This window comes from Erithacus rubecula (genome assembly GCF_903797595.1).
Source record: "Erithacus rubecula genome assembly, chromosome: 4".
NCBI classification, from domain to species: Eukaryota; Metazoa; Chordata; class Aves; order Passeriformes; family Muscicapidae; genus Erithacus; species Erithacus rubecula.
Genome location: NC_136686.1, coordinates 59,608,782 through 59,633,024, shown reverse-complemented (window position 1 = coordinate 59,633,024; position 24,243 = coordinate 59,608,782). Strand labels below are relative to the sequence as shown.

The window sequence follows — 24,243 nt, the reverse complement described above, 5'->3', positions numbered from 1 at the left end:
AATGATCAATTTGTAACCCTGTAGTCCATCAATCAGTAATGGACCTTTTGTACTCTTTATCTTACAGCAGCAATTATATTCTTGCTTGCTTATTTCCACCTCCCCCACAGTGCTCCAGGTAATGTGTGAGCACTTGATGATAATTAATGAGTTTTATCCTCACAACAAGGTAGGAGGTATTATATTTCCATTCTTTATATCTCATAGGAAGATAATGGCCAAACTTGTAATTTAGGATAGGTCTCTCAGGTTTTCATTCACTGTCCTTTTCCCAAGAACCCTTTCAGTTTGATATATTGCAGCCTGTTTGTGCACTTTAATTTGCAGCTGTCAACAGCTTGTTGTATTTGGACAAATGCTGCAGTGCTTTTATTGGACAACTGAGTAGTCCCACATTAAGCTGTTCTTTCCCATTAGTTTTCATATTGCTTTGCCTGTTCTCTCATCTTGTCCTTTGTACTCCCACGTTATTTATAGTAATTTTCCTCCACTGCACAATTATTTCCTCTTCTTTATTATGGTCTCCATTTTATTTCCAGCGATTCCACATCTAGTTTATAGATTCTTTCTAAACCTATTTCTTTTTCTGTTTCCTTGTATTCATGTAATCCACAACTTGACTATGCACAGAATTCCTTAAATGCTTAATTTTCATTTGTCCTGAATTCCTTTCCTAATGTTTCTCTCATCTCCTCTTTGCATCATGCTCCTTCTCCAAATTTTTTATTATAATTTCTTGCCATGTTTTTTTAAGTCTTTTCCTGCACAAGCTACAACAGCTTAAGGAAATGATTTTTCAATGATTTGATGGAAGGAACTAAGTAATACAAATAAAGAAATGTCTCCAACATGAAACCAGCCACACATCATTGGAAGTCTCCAGTTTCCCTGTACTCCCTAGACTTTAATTGGGAGCAGCCAGTTGTGTCTTCTGGCAAGAGTTGTGTCCCTAGTTAGCACAAGTGATTTATTGGATATTGCCTTCATGCAGTCCCACACTGGCTTGCAGTCATGGCTAACAGAGCTGTGCTCCTTGTGCAATTATTGATCATGCACTAAGTGATAGTAGCAGTTTTTATTTTCTTTTGCTGAAAATTATGGGTCCCTTTGGGCAGTAACTATCTGCACAAAGTGTGAATTCAGAATGTGACTAGGAGTCAATGTGTGGGTTCCACTAGAAGCAAAAACCTGGAACATGCTTATGGTTGATATAAAAAAAAAAATGCATATTTTATTTCTTTATAATAAAGAAGGAAGAAATCTTCTAAACTGATAAGCAGTCTGTGCCATATGGTTTAGGAATTTTGTCCTAATTCAGTGATGCCTTGTTATTTTGGGATAATTTTTGAAACATTAGCTCTGTTTGAGTTTAAACTGCAGCATAAATACAGCCATCAAGTAGGGGTTTTATAAATACTGATAAAAATTTTATCTACATCAAATTTAAAACAATTGTAAAAATATGAAAGGATAATTAATTTTGAATGCCAATTCTTCAGAAAAATCATGGTGTGTTTTAACAAATATTTCAGAATACAAAATAATTCTCACCCCTCAACCTTTTTTTTTTTTTTTTTTTTAATATGAAGTGAAGAATAAATATTGGGCAGAATTAAGCAGAGACCACAATGGTTATCTATGAGACATGCTCCCAATAAGAGACTTGGAGATTTAAAGGCATTGCCAGTGGCTTTGGAAGTTTATTGTCTCTGCTTATAGCCTTACACAAGTCTTGCCTTTTCTACTGCTTTATGGATCAAGGCTGCAAAGTCTGCTTATGTATGCACCTTTGATTAATTTAGTAAAAAGAAGTCTGTTAATGAAATACAGGTTTACCTGTAAACAAGTCTGATCCTATTGATCAGAGAAAAGCTGGTTTGTTTTATTTTTTTCCCTCCAGCCACAAGAATTCAGGAGTTTCCTGACTTTTTCTCTCATAGTATACATTGAAAATGGCATAATAATTTAATTTATACAAGTATGATATTTTATGAATTTCATAGCTGTACATCAGAAAAGTGTCCTCTGTACACCAGTGTTTCAGGAGCTGTGTGTTGGGTCAGGCAGAGCCCTTGATGGGGCAGATGGCACCTGAATATGAGGATCAGGAGCTGAGGTGGGGCAGATGGGGGACTCCAGTGGTCCAGTCTCAAAGGTAGTAGGTATGAAAAGACTTCTAGAGACTGAAAGGGTGATGCCAGATTTCAGCAGCTGCTAGTTGCTGGATTGGAAAGTGAGGCTGTAATGACTGGCCCTGACACTACACAGAAAGCTGGGACAGGGGAGTGCTTTTGCAAGTCATCCAACAGATACAGATTTCCTCTGGCTTTTCAAGGTTTTTAAACCTGATTCTGATAAGACAGAACCTTTATAAAGCTTCCTTTTATTCTCATATGTAAGAGCAGTTCTGTCTCCATGCTTTCACTGTTGGGATGCCAGCATGCAAATAACCAAATCAGTATCTGACCATCTGGGTTTAGCTAATGGAGAACTTCAAAGCATCAGGTTTTCTCTGAGCTAAAGGTACTAACACTTCAGTATTTCATGGACAATGAAGGACAGGCATTCCCAATAGGAAATTTGTCTCAAGTCATTTAGGATGAGTTTAAGTGCTAAACTGTAGAGGATCTGGTTTCCCTTTGCCATTGGGCAGCCTGTCAAGAATAACCAGCTGATTTCCTTAGCTCCCTTAGGTCTCTTATTCCTTCTGCTTTCATTGCATGACAACCAATATGGTTTGACATTGCACTCACAGCTATGATGTGTTGTATTTCTTTTCATCTTCTCTTTGTCCTTTACTGCTTCTATATTGAAGACATTTTTAAAATGAGTCATAAAGATTTTCTGCTATTCTAATTTATGATGAGTAAATGGGCAAAGTCTATGTCAAAAGATTGGAAAATCAAGTTGGATAACTCCACAATAACTGTGATTTGCACACCTCTGCAAGAAGGTGCCAATAAGTAGGTGTTGTACATAGAGCATATGTATTTAGAGCTTATTTTTATGATTGCTATTCTTCGTGTTTGCAAGTTGCAGCTATTTTTTAGATTTAATTTCTTCTCTTTCTGAACCTACCAAGATTCTTAACCAGGCCAAGTTATTGCATATGTCAGATTAAGTAATATTTGTACATGTTTACATACCTAGTTCTTGTATTTTCTCTTTGTCCTATCTCTTGATGGCATATGGTACAATTAGACATGAAAATTTCACTGGAAAACATAATTTACTGTTTGTTCTAAAAAAAGTTTGTACATTCTTGGAGAATGATGATACTAAAATGGACTAGTGACTAAATTTGTAAATAAATGGAAATATTAGTTGAATGGTGTTTGATGGACTTATCTAGAGCTTGAATTTTTTGAGAACTTGGGTTGCATCTGTGCCAGGTACTCTAATTCTTAGCAATATGGCATGAAGTCTATTGAGGTTTTGTTTGTTTTGGTTTCTCATTGTGATGGGATGTTTCTCATTAGCTGCACAGAAAAATGCCTCACATGCATTATTCTTGCCTTTTTTTATATATAGACAGAGGACACATTTTCACAGGGTAGTTTGCTCTTAGACTGACCTAGGCTGTGAGAGGGAAAGAAATTTGTGCTAATATGAACTATATCTTTCATTATGAAAGACTATCAGACTAGAATTGGTGATGAACCTGTGTAAGGAACATTTTTATAACCTTAGAGAAGCTTCATTAGAATAAAACTTTATAATATGTAGTAAATACCATATTTTTCAAATATGTTTTCATATTTATTAAATATATATCTTGAAAATTAACTGAAATGTATTGCTTGGCATTAATACTTAAAGTCTATAATCAACCTAACATTTTATGAAATGAGGACAGAAAATCTGATATATTCACATAGACTCCCTTACTCATTTCATTTTCCAGAACAACTTTCTAATTGTTGTACATAGAACATACTTTGGTACCTTATGTTGAAACAGTTTAATTTTAGTTAACGTGTTTTAAAATGAACTGCCATATAATGGTAGTTCCATTTTTTTTTTTTTATATAACAATTTACTTGTACTTCAGAGTGTTGTTTCTTGTGCATTGTGGTGTATAATAAAAATAGTATTTATGGCCAAAAACCACACTTTCTGTAGTGAAGGTTCTGTTATAGAAGTTAATTCTGTTACAAGACAACACACAGCATTTTATCTTTCATATATGAGAAGGAGTGAGTAAGCAGGGAAACCATATGTTTTCATGTTTTATATCTTCATCATTCTTTACATACAAAAAGGACTTAGTAATTTTAGTAATTTCATGTTATTTTGACCTACAGATTTTTTAGGAAAATTTGAATGTGCTTGCTGAACTCATTTCTCTTTGACATCAGGAATTATCTGACAGAATGATTTGGATTCTGTTCTTTGGAACTATTCTTTGGAAATCATTGGAACTGATAGTGAGGGCATGATTGACATTGTCTGCTCTAGTATCAAGACTTTTTTGCATTTTTGAAAAGGGAGTGTGTTCCTTTTACTGAGTATCACTGGGAAACATTCAGGTCTTTCCATTTCAAGGTCTTACAGGTAAGCTGGAGTACAGCTCACAGGGAAAAAAGGCATTCCTTTGAGCTTCCTATTGCAATTATGGTGATCTATTGCCAAAGGAAGCAGGGGTTCTTACTTCTCCACCCCCCTCTCCCCTAGTATTATGATTAAAAATGGTGGTGCCCGGTTTATATTCCTTTATTCAAATTTGTGCAAGTCTTCTCCCAAATGAATATATGTTCAAGCTTGAAATGAAAAATACATGATAATGAAATAAATGACTGCCCCAAAGCTATCTCCTACCTGTGAAACAAAGTTATGAAATAATAATGGCAAGAGTGATAGCTGTAGTTGCCAGTGTCTCAAAAAAGATGAGACTGTTCTTAATGCAGAGAATCTTATCTTGAAGGCAAATGTGCTCAAAAGAGCAGTGCTTGAAGTCTCCCCATGGAGGCTGAGTTTATGCCACACCAAAGATCAGAATTCAGCCCTAAAGCTGGTGATTCATTCGTTTAATGGAAGATTTCTTGCTTCAGGATATTTCCTACTAATATCAAATGCATGAGTGATAACTAGTGCAGTGAATGCAGTGTAATTGTTGATTGGTAAATAAAAGCAACACCAGAAGCTGAACTTGTCATATGATGTTTATAGCATTTGAGGCAGTGATTTTTAGCAAGCACTTTGTTGCCTGATTTCAGATGCCAACGTTGTATGAGTGTTCTGATGTGTTGCTTTGAAATGTGTGGGTCACATTGAGACTTTTAAGTTGTACAAAACAAAACAAAAGACTCAATCTGATGTTTTCCTATTGATTGAAAGTGGAAGTAGGCTTTGAAAACTCCAAGTCAGATCAAGAATCTCAGAAAGGACCACTTACAATGTTTTTATATTCAAAGGGAGCTCTCTGTGGTGGTGTGATGTGTAGTGTAGGTGATGAAATGCAGGTCCTGTTCCTGCCCTGCCCCTGACTGCAAATAGGAGCATTTCTCAACAAGCTGATCTGCAAAGTGCCAGATCACATTTCCTGGCCTTTCCACACAGCCATTCTCAACATGTTTTTTTGAGAGTAGGTGGGGCAAAAAATCAAATTTAAAAAGACAGTCATAGCTATTCTCATCAACAGAGTTGAAATCTTCCCAAGTTTTTAGTGTTGCTGTGTAAAACAGTGTGTTTAAGTTCTTCTTGCAGCTCTCTATATGTTGTGTATTGAAAATAAATTTTAATAAAGTGGTAAATCACATTGTCCAGATCTAAAAAACTTTTGCACTCAAACTTCAGCTGACCTTTTACATAAGTATTTTAATTTGTCAACTTTTAAAAAATTCTTTCAAAATCTACAGTTTGACAGTAGTCTACAGTGTCTTCTTTCCCTTGGGTGCACTTGCTTTTTCTTTTTTTTTTTTTTGTTTTGTTTGCTTTCTTTTGACATGCATCTTTTACTTGGGCAGTGTATCCTTCTCAAATTTCCCTTATTTCCTGTGAATGATGTTCTTCTACACTATTGCATTGTTAGGATTTCACCATACTAGCATTTTTTAAAGTCAGAGAAATAGTCCTATACAGTGTTATGGCATTTTACTTTAATTATGGTGTGGTGTCCCATCTGCAGGGAAAGTCTGTGGTCCATAGGTCAGAGCATGGTTTAGTGTTACCTACAGCCTTTGACTATCTGGGTACAGCTGCCATTTAATTAATGAAAAGCTGCATTAAATGTATGTGACCATTAATTAGTGTGTGATGTTTATATAGTGTTTTAAACCACATAACTGGGGGAAAATATAGATTAGGAAGCCTTCTGGAGGTCATGTAGTCCAACCTTCTTCTCAAAGCAGGTTTCTGGTGTTATTTATGTTGTTACTTACACAGAAGATGGTACAAAGCAAGAAGAAGGAGCAATAACAAATTAATATGCTGCAGGATGTACAAAATCTAAACCTAGCCAATATGACTGTAGAAAAGAATGAACTGTGAAACAGGATCAGCTGATGGCTTAGCAAAGCATGGCAAGGACAACTGCATCAGATGAAAAAAATCAAATTAATTAAGTGTTCACATTCAGTTGGTATTATAACTAATTCCCAATGAAGCATTAAGATGATTTAACAGTTCTTGTTCTCCAGGGATATGATCTTTAATCAGATGTGGGGATAGTAAAGGTAGACAGGGTAATTTATTCCAATAAGAGATGAACAGTTCCTAGTTTGAAATTTAATTGGATGATGTATGAAAAATCTAAATTCTCTAGAGTACATTTTTGTCTTGAAAGTATTTTACAGGACTTTTGTCAACAATGATTATTTTTATTTTATTTTATTACATATATTTGAGTACTGTCATGGGATGTGAAAGATCAGTGAAGGAGACTATGAAATCTAAAGATTTTTTTAAAAAATTGTTTAATAATTAACTGTTTTTTTCTGAACTCCATTTAGCATTTCAATCAGTTAAAGGGAGATTTGCTTTTCTTCTAATATGTATTCCTGTTGTTGTCTAATGGTATTATCATTAGACAGTCAAGTCAGTGCTGAAGTAGGTGGTTCTGTGCAACACCTGATAATTTAAGGGCAGGCAGGGAGATTCCTCTTAGTGAACATTTTGGGCATAAACCCCTGAGTTTTCTCAGACCATCATCCCATGTAGAAGAGGACCAGGGTGGGAAGTTTAGATGGGATTACACTTCATCATTCCCAATCTCATGACCAGGATATATATCCAGGGGATACATATCCCCAGGAGGGATATGGAGATGTTGCCTGAACCTTCAGGAATGGAAGGGATGGAGTCAGGGGCCACTGAGGCTAGTCAGACATAGATGTGTCCATGGAACCAGATGAGACCCAGGGGGATCCAGGGATGCTGATGTCATTATGAGGCAGATCTCCATCATCCCTGAAACACTGTGGGAATTGGAGAGGTTTTTGAGGACCTTGGTCTGGTGAAGTCACATTTATCTTTAGGGTATCATTTAGGAAGATAAATAAGTCTTATACTTCTTATGTGCTTAAATATTTAAATACACATTTCATTTTACCTGTCATTGTAGCTCAAGAGAAAATATGATAGGACAGAAATTATTTTTTGCATACTGATCTTGCTACAGCAGACTCTTTGTAGGTTTCTGTTTAAGGTCACATATAATGTGTAATAATTTAAAAAAAATAAATTTTCACTAATTATTTTATTACTGTCTTTTAATCTAAAGGGATTTTTTTAGCTTATTGAAAAACGATACCTTAATAATGCTCCTTTTTGTCAGAAACTAAGAAAATTATAGAAACATATAATTAAGTGAATTATGGTATTCATAATGGCACTCATAAATGTAATGTGAACTCATCTAAACAGAAGAGGACTTCCAAAAGCTTGGATTTCTATTTTGAAAATCTTTCCAGCTGAAGAAATTGGGAAAACCCAGACATTTTCATCTGTTCCTCTAGAATATAATTCATTGAAATGCTACAATATTATGACAGGATCATAGAATAGTTTTGATTGGAGGGAACTTTTAAAGTTCATCTACTACAGGCCCATGCAATAAGCAGGGACATCTTCAGCTAGATCAGATGCTCAGAGTCCAAACCAACCTGACCTTGAATGTTTCCAGAGATGGAGGCATTTACCAAATCTCTGGGCAACCTGTTCCAGTGTTTTACCACCCTCATCTCTCAATATTTCTCCCTTATATTTAGTCTGAATCTACCCTCTTTTAATTGTAAACTATTACCCTTTGTGTTCTCTCAAGAGACCCTGCTAAAAAGTCTGTCCCCAAATTTCCAGGTCTTTACATTTGATCAATGAATTACATCAAGGATTCATTTATTTAAGAAACCAAAGTCATTGAATTGTGTGAGTAGGTCAATATACAAATAAAAAGTAAACACTATTATGTTTAAGATATATAATGATTTTGTGCATGCATAAAAGTTCTCATCAGAAGCTGTGAATCATAAAGGTTGGATAAAAAAAATGCATAACCTCTCCACATGGTTTTGCACCATCCATAAAATATCAGATAGTCTTGTATACAGTAGACAGGGACAAGCCTGTAAGTAGCTGTACAGAAATTTTCATAGACAGAACATAGGTGCATTATAAAAGTAACCCAAGAGCCAAACAAATACTTTTACATTATTTTGGCTGTATATGGCACATCTGACATTACTCAATTGGCTGAAGACTGGAAATAAAATCATTTATTTAAGAAAATTTATCTTTTTTTAAATACCAAAACTCAATCCAGAGTTCCATTTGTTTTATCATTGACTTACAGTAACCAATTGATGCATTAGAAGCATATGAAAAAAAAAAACACTGAAAGAAACTCTTATTAAATATTATGGCCCTTGAGAATGACACACTGACTTATGCAAACTATTTTCCTACTAAATTGCCTCCTAGTTCCCTTTCATAAGCTACCCAGACCCTACTTATATTTGCAAAAAAATTTTTTTTTCTTATTTTTATATATATGTGTATCTGTTCATATGTGTATATTCTTATATTTAACACTCCCTCTTGCATAACAGAAAAATATTTTCTTTCTGAGCCAACAGTTTTCTTATTTTATTTGTAAATCTTTTAATTGTTTTTTCCCTAAGAGTAGGCAGAAGGATTTAACTTAAAATCATCATGTTGCAAAGTGAAGACCACAGACCCCCACTGATACAGAGTGAAAAAAAAATAAACTCTTCACAGTTCTGTCACAACCACCTGAATGCACCTGGTAGTCTTCCCACAGCTGGAAAATCAGCTAGTGAGGAGGAAATAAAAAATGTTATCAGAAGGCAATGCACTCATTACATTATCTAAAATGCAGTAAAAGTGCTGTAGCTATTAGAAATGCATTCTAGCTGCTCTTCAAAATTAGTTCCTAATCCATAGAAGAGCTGGTCCCAGCCCTTGGTTGCTGCAGGCATTTGCTGAACTGCATTTTACTCTCTCTGTTAAATCCAGCTCTAACTTTTTAATGGGGCCACAAGCATTCTCAGAGGGGCTATGTAGGTAGTTCTACTGGATTATTTTCCCCAGGGAAGGGAAAACACAAAAACCAGCAAAACTAAGCAAAACAGAAGAAGGAAAAAAGAGTACAGAACTGAGCATAGAAGAAATTCTGTGCTTATTTTGTATTTGACAGTTTCATTTGCACAGAGTATATATGAGAGGGAAGTAAAAGAAATGAGCTCAATTGTTTAAAATTTTACATTTAGAAATTTCAGCAGATATTCAGAAATAAAAACCAAGCTTATACCTAGAGATGAAAATATAAAACTTTTGGAATTCTGCAAGGTAAGACAGGAAGGAATGACAGAGGAAAAAAATTGATGTCCCTAAAACAACAGCAATTATAATTCCATCTCTACATTCATTCTCTAAAATGGTGTTGGTAGGGACAGTGAGGCTTTGTGCAGAACATAGTCCCTGGATATGAAGGCAATGGAAAAATACCAGCAACCAATTCCTGTCTGTTTTGCATAATATGGAAGCAGGGAGGTGTCATTGGATATCAGTTCAGGAATTGAAAGAAATCTAATTTTATTCTTGCATCATGATGTAAATCTGTTATGATGCTTTGAGCAACTTCTACATTGTTCCTGAAAAGAATCAGCTTTCACAAAACAGCTGAAGATTGCTTCACTTTGAATCTTTTGGGTTTTCTCTGTTTCATGGATGGCTTTTTAAAAAAATAGTGTCAGCTTTGTAGTTGTAAGTTTTCAGCATCTGAAACAGCAAAAGTAATTTTTTTTTTCTAATGAAAAAACCTTCTTGAACCCACAAAAACCATTATTTTTCAAATAAGTGAAAATTTATTAGTAGATCTAGAAAGTTCACTTATCTTCTTACAGGTGTGATGATGGAAAGTAACTGAATGCTGTGGAAGGAATCAGGATAAATTTGGCTGCAGTGAAATGAGAAACTAGACTATGTCATAATTTCTTGAAATTATCTTTATCAATTTAGGTTTAATGAATGTTTTCTAGACATATCTTTCAGTAACACATCTTGGCATAAATCTTCCAGTTAACTCTTGTAAATGCATTAATTTATGTTCAGAAAGCTCTGTAGAGAGAAGTTGCATTATTTCTGCTGTGTACTTGGCTTATAAAAAAGATGCAGAAGGTACCCTCCAATTTATTGAAGATCATGCCAGAAGTCATTTAGAAATAATCACAAAGAATAGATGCAAAAAACCTCATTTCTTGTGTTTTTGCTGTTATATCAATTTCCTTTTATCCTGATGGTGAATGGTAGACATGTGAAAAACCCCAGCGTGATTTATTAATGAAAAAAATCTAACCAAACCAAACCAAACCAAAAAAACAAATGAACAAAGTAAAACGAAAAGAAAAGAAAAAAGAAAAGAAAAGAAAAGAGAAAATAAAAGAGAAAAGAAAGCCTTAAAATGGTGAAAATGTGAACTGAAAAAACAAATAAATTTTATCTACCTCTCAAGGGAGGAAGAAATTGGTCTGGAAATTCATTGCAATGAAATGAGTGAGTTATTTTGCTGACTGTCAGTGGTAGGTAACAATGTAATCCAATAAGTGAAGTCCAGGTTTGAATAGATAGAAAATTAATCTTCAGCCACTATCTCCTCTGGGATTATTCTGTGCCAGTATTGATTGCATTTCAGCTCCTGACTTGAGAGAGAAATTGGTTGGAGCTGGATTTTAATTATATTCACACGCTGAATCACTTTCCGTCAAAATATGTGTGTTACTACTTTTCTGAAAACAAAGTTTAACTGGGTATGAAACTGTACCAGCTGACACCACAATCTGTCAGGCTTTTCATAGAAATGCCAAAATAAAAGAATTAATAACATTGAGGTTTTCCTTTTTCTTTTTTTTTTTTTTTTTTTTTTTTTTTTTTTTTTTTTTTTTTTTTACATATAAACTAATTTAAGAAATTTGCAAATGGAAACCAAATAGATTTATTTTCTATAGAAGATCCACTATAAATTTGGATGTGTGAGGCATGGTACAGCATTCATTGGTCTTGCAGGTCAGGAGGTAGTAGCCCAAGAGAGTTCCAAACTAATTTGCCAAAAATGGTTCTGATACTTACCTGTTGTGTATAGAACCAGTTCAGACACCTTTAGATTTACAGAACAAATTGTTCTTCTGTGAGGGTAACTCTGAAATTTTTAAAGGATTTTGTCATTCGTTGTCTTTGTTTTTGGGCATGTTGATGTGTTGTTTCAGTATCAGAGCTGTAAATCACAAAATACTCCCATGAAGATCAACAAGAGCATTCTGAAAGCATCTACATTATTTTTGTAGTTTTAGACCCACTGCCTTGCATTTATGAAGTTGAGAAGAGTTTTTAGATTAATGTTTTTGTTCGGACATCATGGAATATCAGTAGGAATAGCAGACTCAGCCTTTTTCAGGGGACCTGTGTGTGTGTATGTACTGTTAGAAATGTGAGAGGTAGATTTTTCTTTTCGACATTTTTAAGGCATTCAGGTCTTAATTAATTAAATGTTTTAAATTTCAATGAAATTTAATCAGATTTTGTCAGTTGACATTAAGCTTTTTTCATAGCATATGAGAGAATAGAAAAACTGAAGGGTTGTATTTATTAATTGGAATGAAATTGAAATATCAAGTTGAAGAAACATGATAATTTTGTGTTGCAATAATTCAGGATTTTCAAGCAAAAATCTAAATATATTGTAATACAAAAACATCTGTGCAAGACCTGTTAGAATGGACTGAATGGAACATTGTGTAATTCTTGGAATTGTTTTTTGCAGGCTGAACTTTGATGAACTTTGATTAGTCAGTCCCTTGCAGCTCAGGATATTCTTTGATTCTATGTTCATTCCTCTTCTCTTTTACCATACCCATTCTCTCCTAAATATTTATTGTGGAAATTTAGTTGAAAGAAATCTTTTGACATTCACTCATTCTGGTATTTTAGTGTGGTTATGTGGCCTGATCCCCAATTCTTTTCTGAAGTGTAGTGTGAATACCTTGAGGGTTTGTAGTCATTGCTGCTAATTTTTAGAAATAAGAGTGTTAGAATTTTATTTTTTTTTTTACATCAAATTACTTTCCAACAGAAGGGAGATTTTTTTCCACATGAATGATTGATTGTTGGAAATGCATTTGTATAATTAAACAAAGTCATTACTTTGAGCAACGTGAAGCTAAAATGATAACTTGTGAAAAGAACTCCAGAATTTGTGTAATGTTTTCCATTCCAGATTTGGGACATGGAAAGAAACATGTGGGATGATATAAAAGAAAAAAAAAAAAAAACAAAAACCAAAAACAAACAAAATAAAAACCAAAAACTAAATAAAAAAACAAATACAAAGCAAGCATAAAAAACAGCGAGCAAACAATACAACAAAAACCTATGAAAAATTGAATAAAATTACATTGTCTGAAGCTGTCATAATGCTGTGTCAGTTCAAATCATGCAATGCCTAAACTGTTACTGATCTTGGCTTTAGTCTGGACCCTTCAAAGTAAATTATGATTGTTGTGAGCCTTGTCTGGCTGCTGGTTGCCCACAGAGTTGTCTATCACATTCTCCTGTATCACAATCCCCTCCAGCAGTGGAGGGATGAGAAAATAAGACCATAAAAGACATATGGATTGATATAAAGACAGTTTATTAAAGAAAAGCAAATTCCAAACATTGAAGCAATGGAAATCAAAAAAATTTATTCTTTACTTCCCACCATCAGGCAATGTCCAAGCACTTTCTGGAAAGTTGGATCTCAGGACACACAGAAGTTGTTCCACAAATCCTCCACCTTAATGATGAATGTCCCCTCATTTTACTAAGCTTGTAATACTGAGCAGAACATCATTAGAAAGGAATATTTTTTTGATCATCTTGAGTCACCTGTGCTGGTTATATCCTCTCCCAAACTCTTGCCCATTCCCAGAATGGAGTTAAGTGCAAAGCAACAAATTGAACCTCTCAGCATAAGATGTAGCAACTATGCTGCATAAAAATAGTCAAAATGAATACCCACCTTTTTTCTTCCAGAAGTTTAGTAGATTTGTGAGATTCATCTCACCTAATCCTAGACAGCTGTATTGCTGACTTCTACATCTAGGTGATTTGCACTAGAGCTACTTCTACAATCAATCAAAAGTAGGAGGCACTTCTAAAGCATGATTCATGTCATGGGGAAAATAGGTGTCTAATTAAGATAAGATGAATTGCACTCTAAACATTCCCATTTCTCTTCATTCACTGTGAAGGCAGCCTGCAGTGATGAGCACAACTCTGCTGGCTTGTTGAAATTGGTGGCTGTCACTGGTTAAATGAGTTCTGCCCTTTGTATTTCCAAAGGAAATCAGTTCTTTACAACCCACCCAAGATTGCTGTTTACTTCAGGCAGCATTTGAACCTGTACTTAGAATGGCATTGTTCTGTAACCTTGAGATGAAGCAGATGAGAAAACATAGGCAGTTTCATCACACAGTATTGTGTATAAGCTAAAATTCATCTGTCTATACTTTGATAGAGGATAATAAACAGAATGGCCTCAGCACACACATGCCCGACTGACCATCAGGTGCTTCATTGTCAGCACTATTTATCAAGCATACCACATTTTCAAAAACTGATGACTCTATAGTATTAAAAACATCCTTATAATTGCCTCCAATAGCTGGCCTGAGTAATCATTCAGTATCACAGTTGCTGTATTAGTGTTTTAAGTGGCACTTGACCCTTGGCATGGGGCCTCCTGTTCAGCTGCAGCTGGGACAGGTGAAGACACTCCCACCTCCTCTTTGGCCTTCACTGCCTCCTTGGTTCATGCAGTGTTTGTAGCTGAGTAAGAATAATTATCTGCTTTTAAAAATGTTTAAAAACTAGTACAAATTGACTGTGAGTATTGGAAGGAATCAAGAAATGTGTATCAGGGTGCAGACAGGTGAGAGAGGATGGGAACCCAAGACAAACAGGTGGTGGTGAGCACCTGAGTGTTTGGGGATCTTTCCCCTTGGACAGATGTAGCCAGTACATGGGATTTCACTGATGAATGCTTAAAATAAATCAGTGAACTAAACCTGATTCAATCAAAATTCAAAGAAGGCTTAATTCTCTTGCTTTCTCTGGATGTACAAGAGAAAAATCTGTTAATGCAATGTATATGGGAGGTATCATTTTTAGATTTGTGATTTGTGATATAATCTGCAGAAGGAAAAAACCCGTAATATTTGGTGCAAATACTACACATAATAAAAGGTAATTTATTTGTCTTGAGTTATGGGTGTAAAAATCTCATTCAGTTATGAAATTTAAGGTGTTTAAAGTGTGTAAGGTAGGCTCTTAGTTTTCTTTTGCTGGTCTTCATTTCACTGTATTGTATTGGGCAAATTAAAATTGAAAGCAAACTATACACAAATGTTCCTTGACCTGGAGAAGCTAATTGTGTTTATACACAAATGCAACATGTTAACAATGAAAGAAAAGCCATTATTTTTTTAATGTATAAAGAGAAAATGGGACTGGCATTGTTTTTTAGCACACTTTTTAATATTTTGCCCTTACATGTTTTTCTTTAAAAAGCCTGAAAAGAATGAAACTGAATCTGGCAGCCAGAGAATCAGACCAGTATTTGAAGATGATCCTGTTTTCCGACGGCAAACATCTTACCAACATGCAGCAGTCCACATCCCAACAGATATTTATGAAGGCTGTAAGTAGCATGTGAACAAAGTGATCTTGTATTTTAATACTAAGCTCATTATTTGTGTCCCATTCTTAAAACAATGTTTGTCTCCACTTTAAGTGCAGGTTTGCTGCTTTTGACACTTTTACTTCTTTCAGTGCTGCCTCAGAGATGTGTATTAGGGATAATGATTGGTGTTATGAATTGGGAGGTGCTGCAGTTAAAGAGATCCATTAGGATTGCATCTGAGTTTTTTTCACTGGAGGTGAAAAAAACCTCTTGCATATTCTGATTTTCTGATCCATTCTTTCTCTGTGCTGTTCACATTTAATACAAACAATTCTTGACAGCTCTTCTTTACACACTGTTTGGCCTCAGGCAGAGATGAGTTCTGAAAACATTTTTAAGTATCTCATAATCTGATACAGCTTAGGGAGATAACATGCTGTGTGAGCTGGTAGTACCAATATTGCATCCAGTGCATTTCTAGAACTGCAGTAACAGACTGACAAAGAATTTGCATAAAGTCTTTCTAAACTATGCAAAAAATAATATATATGTATATATACTGATGAGGATTCTTTAATTGTATTTCAAAATTAAGTATTTGTCTTTCAAGATGGAAATGAGTCCCTGTTCTCATAATAAAGCAAAAATCTTTATTCAATAAAAAGGCATTTCAGCATTCAAAGGGGCTGCATAATTTTTAAAAGGCGGCAAGAAAAATTAAATAAGATTTCTAATTTTAAGTTTTGATTTTTTTAAGATCCTAATTTCAAGATTGCAGTAATTTTCCTCTTTTAAAGTCTCATCAAAAGGAAAGAGACCCTAGTGTGACCTGAGCTTTTTAAAATTCATGGCCACAGTTGCGTGCAGCTTCCATAAATGGCACAGGGATGAAAATGGAAATGTCAGTATGATGGGGAAAAAAAACATAGTAGCTCGTATTCTTATATGGTGAGCTTGACTGACAGACCTAAGGGATTATTCTGAGATCCTGACTTTAATAAATGCTAAAGTGCACCTTAATTGCAGGATTACAGAGAAGTGAAAGGCCATTTCCTTTTTTTTTTTTTTTTTTAAGAGAATTGATACTTCACGGTTAAAATGATAAAAAAACTTGTCTCTAATTACTAGGATATTTGTAAATGCTATGTGAACTTGGGTATAAGCCATCATAACTGAATATAAAATGTTTTTCTTGTTGTGTTGAATGTAGCATTTTAAATGGAGTTCCTGAGGACATGTGTCCCTTAAAAACATATACTATGTAATGTTACTGTACAGCCCATAAACCTGAAAAGGAAGACAGTTTATGATTTCCACAGGAAAGGTGCAACTTTAGTATCTAATAAAATTATAATAACAGAAAGAAATGGACAATTCTGGACAATTAATTACCAGGGGAGTAGAAGCCTAGGAAATTACCAGGAAGTCTGTAATTCTGTGTCAGAAAAATCATGTTGTTGTGTGTCTGGGTAAGCTTTTGTTACAGATGGAATTTTCAGAGGCAACAGCTTGACAATACCTGAAAGTGACAGATTTCATATCAATAAACACAAAATGTTCACCAGGTTCTATTTTATAGTTACAAAGTTCATATGTCATCTGAAACACAAGTGAACAATTGTGAGGTAGTCATTTAGCAACACATTTCCAAAAGTAGAATTTAGTGTTGTTCTTTTCACCTTATGATCTACAAGACAATTTTTGTAACTCTAAAAAAGACTGATAATGTATCTTGAACACAGTTGTCATTTTTCTGCCTGTTCATGGGAGCTAACCTGTCATTTCATGGTGGAGGTTTCAGCATCCACTAGAACTGGAAGCAGCTGCACAATTGAAAATAATATATTCAATTCCTTGTCTAAATCCCAATGTGCTTGGAATGAATCCTTCTGAGAATGGATGAGGCACAGTTCACAAGTTTTACACCTTGGAAGCCAATTTTTTTGACTGAATAATGCCTTGGCAAGCAGATTTCATTTTTTCTCCTTTATTGTATGTGCTTTGCAGGATGCCAAGAGAAACAAAGAATTGCTCTTTGGATCTCACAGAACAGTTTTCAATGACTAGATATTTGACTTGGTTATTCCTCCTTGAGATTGGTTTTCACTTCTCTTCCCTCTTACAGCAGCAGGTTTTTGTCTCTAGGGGAGAGGGACAATTACTTTTAGAGCCACATGTAATCTGGATTTTTACCTGGCCTGTCAATCACGCTTTTTCATGTCAATTAATGATTTTTTGTATGAAACTGGGAATTTGACTCAACTATAGATTCATATAATCGTTAAGGTTAGAAGAGACATCTAAGATACACAATATGCTACCCATTAAAATATTTTCTATTTATGTTTCAATTCTATCATAGTTATTAATTATGATTATTACTTATGACTTTTAAAATGGAATAAAATAATGAATTTCTGTCCACTTTAATTTTTAAAAGGGGGGAACTATTTTTGTCTAGTAATTCTGTAATGGTGCACAACCTACTTAAAACCTAGTGTGTCTATAAAATAATACCCTTTGTCTTCCTGCATATATAGGGATTTGCTTTGTTTGAAGTACAGAGATGAGCTTCTTGTGAAGTAGTTCCTTGTATTTCACCATAAAAATATATGATACATCATTACAAATATCCATGTACTACTTCCAGGCTATTACTTTGTGAGTTATTTGATTGTGGAAAGAAATATTATTCAAGTTGTTCAGGATTTTTTTTTTCTCCTCTCCCTGGATCTTGTGCCAAAACCTGTGCAGAGACAGAAGAAAGTCTAAGGACTTAACTTACTTCCCTCTTTCTGAGGATTGAAGAGGGGGAATCCTAATAAAATAGAACCAAATCAAACTTTTAATTCAGTATTTTTCAATAGGCCCTTTTAGGTTTTGAAATAAAATTAATCTGCAGCTGAAAACAGAACAGACCCTCAGGTCCTCCTGCTACCACATGCACTGGGAATTAGTCAAGCATCTCCTATTAGAAATAGCTGAAGTATTATTTCTAAATCCTCATTAAAACTGTACCCTGCTTATCCCTAAGTAGAATATAGGAGCTGCAGGCCAGAAGTGAGAGGAAATCCCTGGCACAAGGAAAGCAAGGTTAATCATCCCAGTGGATTCCACCCATGCCCTCTCTGTCTGAGATCCACTCTCCCCCTCTGCTGCAGTGATTCCTCTGGGTCTGTGTCTGTGGGTGGAGGTGAGGTGCTAGGCAGAGCACACCAACCAGATTTGCTTATTTCTGTGTGGTTATTCCTACTTTACTCCCTTTAAATCAGAAATACTCCTTCCGCTCCTTCCACATGTCACTACATGATTAGCATGGAAGAGCTGATTGAAGTGTCAGGTTCAAAGTAATGTCATGAGCATGACAACATAACTTTGAATATATTTGGACAGCAACCAGCAAGAAAAAAAGGGCTTCCCTGCTCCAAAGCCATCAAACCAGGCATAATACTGAGTTACAACTAATTGATGGTTCTTCTGCCTTAGTAATAATAAAATATAAATGTTGTTGCTTCATACTCTCCTTTTATGGCAGTCCATGAAATTTTTCTGCTGTCTAAAGTCTTGTTTTTATTATATATTATTTGTCATCAAATGTGGCAATGGACATAAATTTTGCCTTTCTGGTGGTGCAACATATATGTAAATAATCATCTATTGATAAAATATTTTGAAATTCTAGTACTCCAATATATCACTTAAGGACAATAAAAACTTTTAGAAATAATTCAAAAAATTGAATTGGTTGCTACAGTGATTTTTATCTTGACCGGAATACTATTTCCTCAATTAATTTTTAAAATGTTGCACAGTTTCTGCTTATCTTCTATGTCTCAGGCTAAGAGTTTGAATAGAAAAAATACCCTTTGGGAACAGCAGTCTAGTGGAAGTTGTTCCAGCACATGGCAGGGATGTTGGAACTAGATGATCTTTAAGGTCCCTTCCAACTCAGTTCATTCTATGATTCTGTGAATAAAAACTTTAGAAATACTTGGAAATGAAACCATGAGGTTGACAATATACCCCCTCCAAAAACAAAACAAAACAAAACATATTAAAAAAATAGGAAAAAGTATGTTGTCATTTATAAATAAGATTTATAAAGGAATCCAGATATTGATAAAGTGTTGTGTAAATATTTTGGCGTTCTACATCCACATTTCTTAAATATCTAAATGCAATAAAGCATTTGTGTGTTTGTTTTTTTTTTTTTCTATTTAGTTTAAATAGCAGTTACAGACAGGCAAGACACTTTTATTGTTTATTGTTCTTTTATTGCTTTATTGTTCTTGATGCATTTTTTGTGATAGCTGACAAGCTGAAGCTATTCAGAACAATTTTTCTCTTGGGTTATTGTAAGGGATAAATGGATTGTGCAGGTTTACTACACCAGAGATTGAAAAAAAAATGCTTCAAGTCTCTGATTTTGTGTGTGCTCACACGTTTAATTTAGAAATAGATGTTATGTATGTCTTGTGCAGATAGCATGTGAGATTACTGTAACTTCTGACTTTGTTGTTGTTGTTGTTGTGTTCTCCATTATTTTAATAATTGAGTTATTTGTGAAAACATGTAATAAGTGAAGTAGACCTTTAAATTTCAGTGTCAGCCTGTTTTAAATACCAAGGACTATAGCTTGGGGTAACTATAAAGCAAATGTTAGTTGCAGTTAAGTCCCTGGTTGGTTCAGTATTAAACCTAGAAGGAAAATACCAATGCAGAAGCTTAAGTAAAGAACTCTAGGGTCAGTATTGCGTTTTATGGTCTGACAATTGCATTTGGGTTTTTTTCCCCCCTAGTAGATTGCTAAAGCTCAATTAATTAAATTTTTATTTGAATAATCAGCACAAAAAAATAGCTTTTTTAACTTGTTACAAAAGCTTGTTTCTGTCACAATCCAGAAGGCCAAACAACCTGAACAGTATTTTCCATTGCAAGGAATTATTTATATTTTGGTACTGGGATTAATACCATTAGTTTAATTGGGTGGATGGTCTGGCATAATTACTTGACATCAAATTGACCATGATTTCTGTCTAAAGTTATCAAAATTTAAGATAATAAGGAAAAGACATTTTTGTAGCCAAGGGTAATTTTTTCCTCTTTGAAAGAGTAAATTGATTAGGTACATGCTACTTTGAAAATACAGATGTGGTAAGGAATTCTCAATATAGATTTAAAGCAATCTGCCTAATAATGATGCATCACAGAAATGATACAGTGATACTCTCCAGCTGGAAACTTTTTCCAAGACTAACTAATTGTTAAATATGACGTAAGGTTCTTAGTGGGAAAATAAATAGTGGCAAATCTGGAATAAAGCACAGTTCTGTTATAATTCCAGGTACTTTTCTAGACTTGCATTGTCTTAATATGTTTCAATAGAATTTTCAGGTGTTTCTGCAAAATAAAAATAAAAACTTTCAGTAGTACATTTAGAACCTAAATACCTTAGGCTTTCATAGAGATGTGGTTGTCTAAACACAAATTTCTACTGAAAATGGGTATTCTGAAATGTTCTACCTCTAACTGTAAAATCTTTTTTTTTAATGAATCAAGGGTTAGCTATTTACAATCAATATGATTGATTGTATTATATTTATTTGTATGTATTAGTGTGAGAACTGACTGAGAGTATAATGACATTCTTGTACGTTAACACTCAGAACCTTTCCTGGAATATCAATTTTTTAAAATAATTTTGAAAAATAAGCTTTTTATTTGTAAACAAATGAAGGAAGCTATATAACACATTAAATTATACCCAAAATAATTTGGCTAGTATTTGAACTGTACTGAGCTTTATTTTTTGTCTTTATTTTTTGGAAACAATAGACACATTTTTTTTTTTATTTCTATCTCTTGTTTTGTGTTCAAAAAACACAAAAAGAAGAGTTTTCTCAGGTGTCAGTTTATGTACTTTTGCAGCTTAGACCTATATTCTAAATATCCTACATCTATTCTAATAATTTAATCTGGGGAAATTAAATCCTATCTTCAAGCAAACAGTCACAACTCACAAGCAATTCATGATGGGAATTTTCTCTTTATCTTGGTGAAGCCTTTTATCCTGTACAGTAATTTGTTACAGGGATGAAAAGAAGTTAGAGGGTTTACTTCATGATCTTTTGGGAAGAAATTTTCTTCATATTGTTGCAGTGTTCTTCTCTTACCAGGTGCTATTTTTTGCTTCCAAATAGCTTTTTTTTCTATTGATCTAATTTTGGCAGAAATAATATTTTCATTTCCACTGCCAACTTTCTTTTATGAGTAAGCATTTCAACACAGCATATCTGCACCCATGCAGACATCCTAGTTTTGTCTGTTTCAGTTTTAACCATACTTCCAGAGAATCCCAAACTTCATGGCTACCATCTGTACTTCATTACAGAAGGGCACTGAATAGATCTCTCCTGATCTTCTAGAGACCTAGAAGATACAGAAATTTACCTTCTAATTGATATCTTTCAAAAAAATCTCCTTTCCAGCCTACTTCACCTTTATTGAATAAATATTTAAATGTATATTTAATTACAAACGAACCTCGACATTGCTAAAATATGGCAGGGTGTTGTACCTGACACACAATTACATTTTAGTATGTTAAGCCTTATTTCTTTTTAAAATGAAATAAAATATGTCAAGAATTATGTTTTCTATTTAAGTTGAGGAAATGGTAATTAATTTCCTTTTTGCTGTTGTTGTTCATGCTCTTTTTATAAAAGGAGCAAACCTTAAAAATATTGAGTTTGGGTTTTCCATAGAACAATACAGGCCTTAGGCATGGCCCTAATCCATGGCTGTGGGCTTTTTTCACAGTGACCCCTTTGGGCATCATCACCTGCCAAACTTTCTATATCATGTCTTTCCTGTTCTTATAATGAGGAATTCATCTGCAAGGACCACTGGCATGATGCAGTCTTCTTAAATACTCAAAGGATATGTTCTCCTATGTGTTTAGAACTTTTAATATCACAGTGAGGTGTGAAAAGCCGTATCAGAAACCAGAGTTGTGTTACCTGGTTAAGCTGGTCTTTGTGGTGTGGCTTCAACATATTAGAGTACTACACAATGAAGAAATTTTCCTTCCTTGTAAAACACCTGGAGTTTTAACAGAAAGATGCCAAAACACCTTTGTGTTCTTATTTGCTGTATAACAGCATAACATTAATTTCCATAGTTCGTAAAAAAGCGGAAGTGTGAAAATACTTTTCTGATAAAGAAGTTTTGATTATCATTAGCATTCAACTCAGCTGCCTCTCTGCAGATTTCTTGACCTGTGATGTGGTGTGCATCCAGAATTATCTTTATATCAGGTCCTGAGATTCCAGTGTTTGTTAGGCTGCTTGGCTGAGTAAAAAATGTTTAAGCTGTACATACTGCCAAAATCTATTTTGGAGAACAGATGATTGCTGCTGCTCCTCAGATCCCTTTCCATTCCTTCTGCTGTATTTTCTCTCTTACAGCTTGGAATAGCAATTAGTATTGAACCCTCTTGTACCAAGAGGGAAAAGTTGGCTCTGCAGTAAGATTGGCAATGTTCTTATGGTAAAAATAGCTAATGGTGGCCTTTGTATTTCTGCAATACAGCTAAGCAGAACACTGAATATGGGCAGATCTTAATTATTCAATATATCAAAAAATTAACACCTTGTTAACATCCACTAATAAATGTTTAGGTGAGTTTCAGTTTGTTGAACAAGTCCATGTGATGATTTAAGTTGACTACTAGAAAAAAAAAGTGCTAAATTGCTTGAAGTAATTTACATCTAACATGAAGATATCAATTTGTTTGAAAATTATTAAAGATGTTCTGTCTAAAGGACTTTAAAACCTACTTTAAATGGAAGTGGTGGGCTTTGGAATATTCCTTGGTTGCTCTGAGAGTCTGTCAATTGTTTATTCTCCTCCCCTCAAACAAGTTTGCCTTATTTTGTTCTCGGTTGCTCTTTTCAGTTCAGTGTGTTGAGATCTAAACGAGGAAAAAGGAAGGAGAGGAGAAGAGAATGGAAACTGTGGCCTGTCCCCTTTTCCTTCTTTCTCTGCTCTGACACAAGCTGCCAGCTCTGCTCTGAGCTGTGAGGGTGACACCCTCTGTGACCCTGGGCAAAGCTGCAGAAGAGCAAATAACTGCTGGCAGCTCCTGCTCCACCTCTGTGCCCCTCTGGCATCTGAGAGCATTGTCTGGGCTGAAAGTGGATGAGTCAATGTCTGCACAGAATTGTGCAAGTCCTTAAAGATGAGCACAAGGTGATTAAACCCACTAATAAAATATAAACTGCAGAAAATAACTAGCATATATGGCCAAGAACAAGTGCCTGATGCATGCAGAAATATCTGCTGTGACAAAAATAATGTATTTGAATAACAAGAGCTTGTTTATTCTTTACTTGACCCACACAAATTATGAGGAATTGAAATAAAATATCTGTTGATTGTCAATTTATTCACTTGAAATATTTTCTACTGGACCATCCCTGTACTCATTAAATTTTTAAAGCTGTCATGTTGTTTTGTCTTGGTTTTAATATCTAAGAGGCTTAATATGCTTATTATCAACAGAGTTATGAAAGATTTCCCCTTGGAAAGAAATCTAGTTCTCAGCTTTGCAATGTTGCAAAAGAAATTTGGTTTCTGTAAAACTATTTTTTTAATAATTGGTCCTCATATTTCATAATGTCTTGTATTTTCAGCATGTAATACCACAGCTGTGAATTTTGCTGAGTTTATGGCAGCCTAGCTCTTACTTATGATTTTTAAAATCTCTATTGGTTAAAAATTATATCCCTGTGTTATTGCACTTTACAAGGCTTACATGATGAATCCTTATAAATCTATACTCTAAATAATATTTCATTGATATGATTTTTTCAGAAGAAAGTGAAATAAAATTGTTAAGTTTCAGGTGGACAGGACATAAAAGTTAAGATTCAAAGGATTTTGTTCTGAAAATACTGACTGTGATAGAAAATATAATAAAAAGAAGGGTAATAAATCTAGATACTATTGAGATATCCATATTGATAAATTTATCATGGTTGATTACCAAAAAATGGCATGTAAAATCATGA

General features: G+C 34.4%; 1 protein-coding gene across 4 annotated transcripts in view; it reads left to right on the top strand.

Moving 5' to 3' along the window:
• CACNA2D1 (calcium voltage-gated channel auxiliary subunit alpha2delta 1) overlaps positions 1-24,243 on the top strand; it is a 359,815-nt gene that overhangs the window by 193,522 nt on the left and 142,050 nt on the right. For all 4 annotated transcript variants that reach the window (XM_079304608.1, XM_079304609.1, XM_079304607.1 and 1 more), the window contains exon 6: positions 15,061-15,190. In XM_079304608.1, the coding sequence (XP_079160734.1) occupies positions 15,061-15,190 (130 nt within the window). The remainder of the gene's footprint in view (positions 1-15,060; positions 15,191-24,243) is intronic.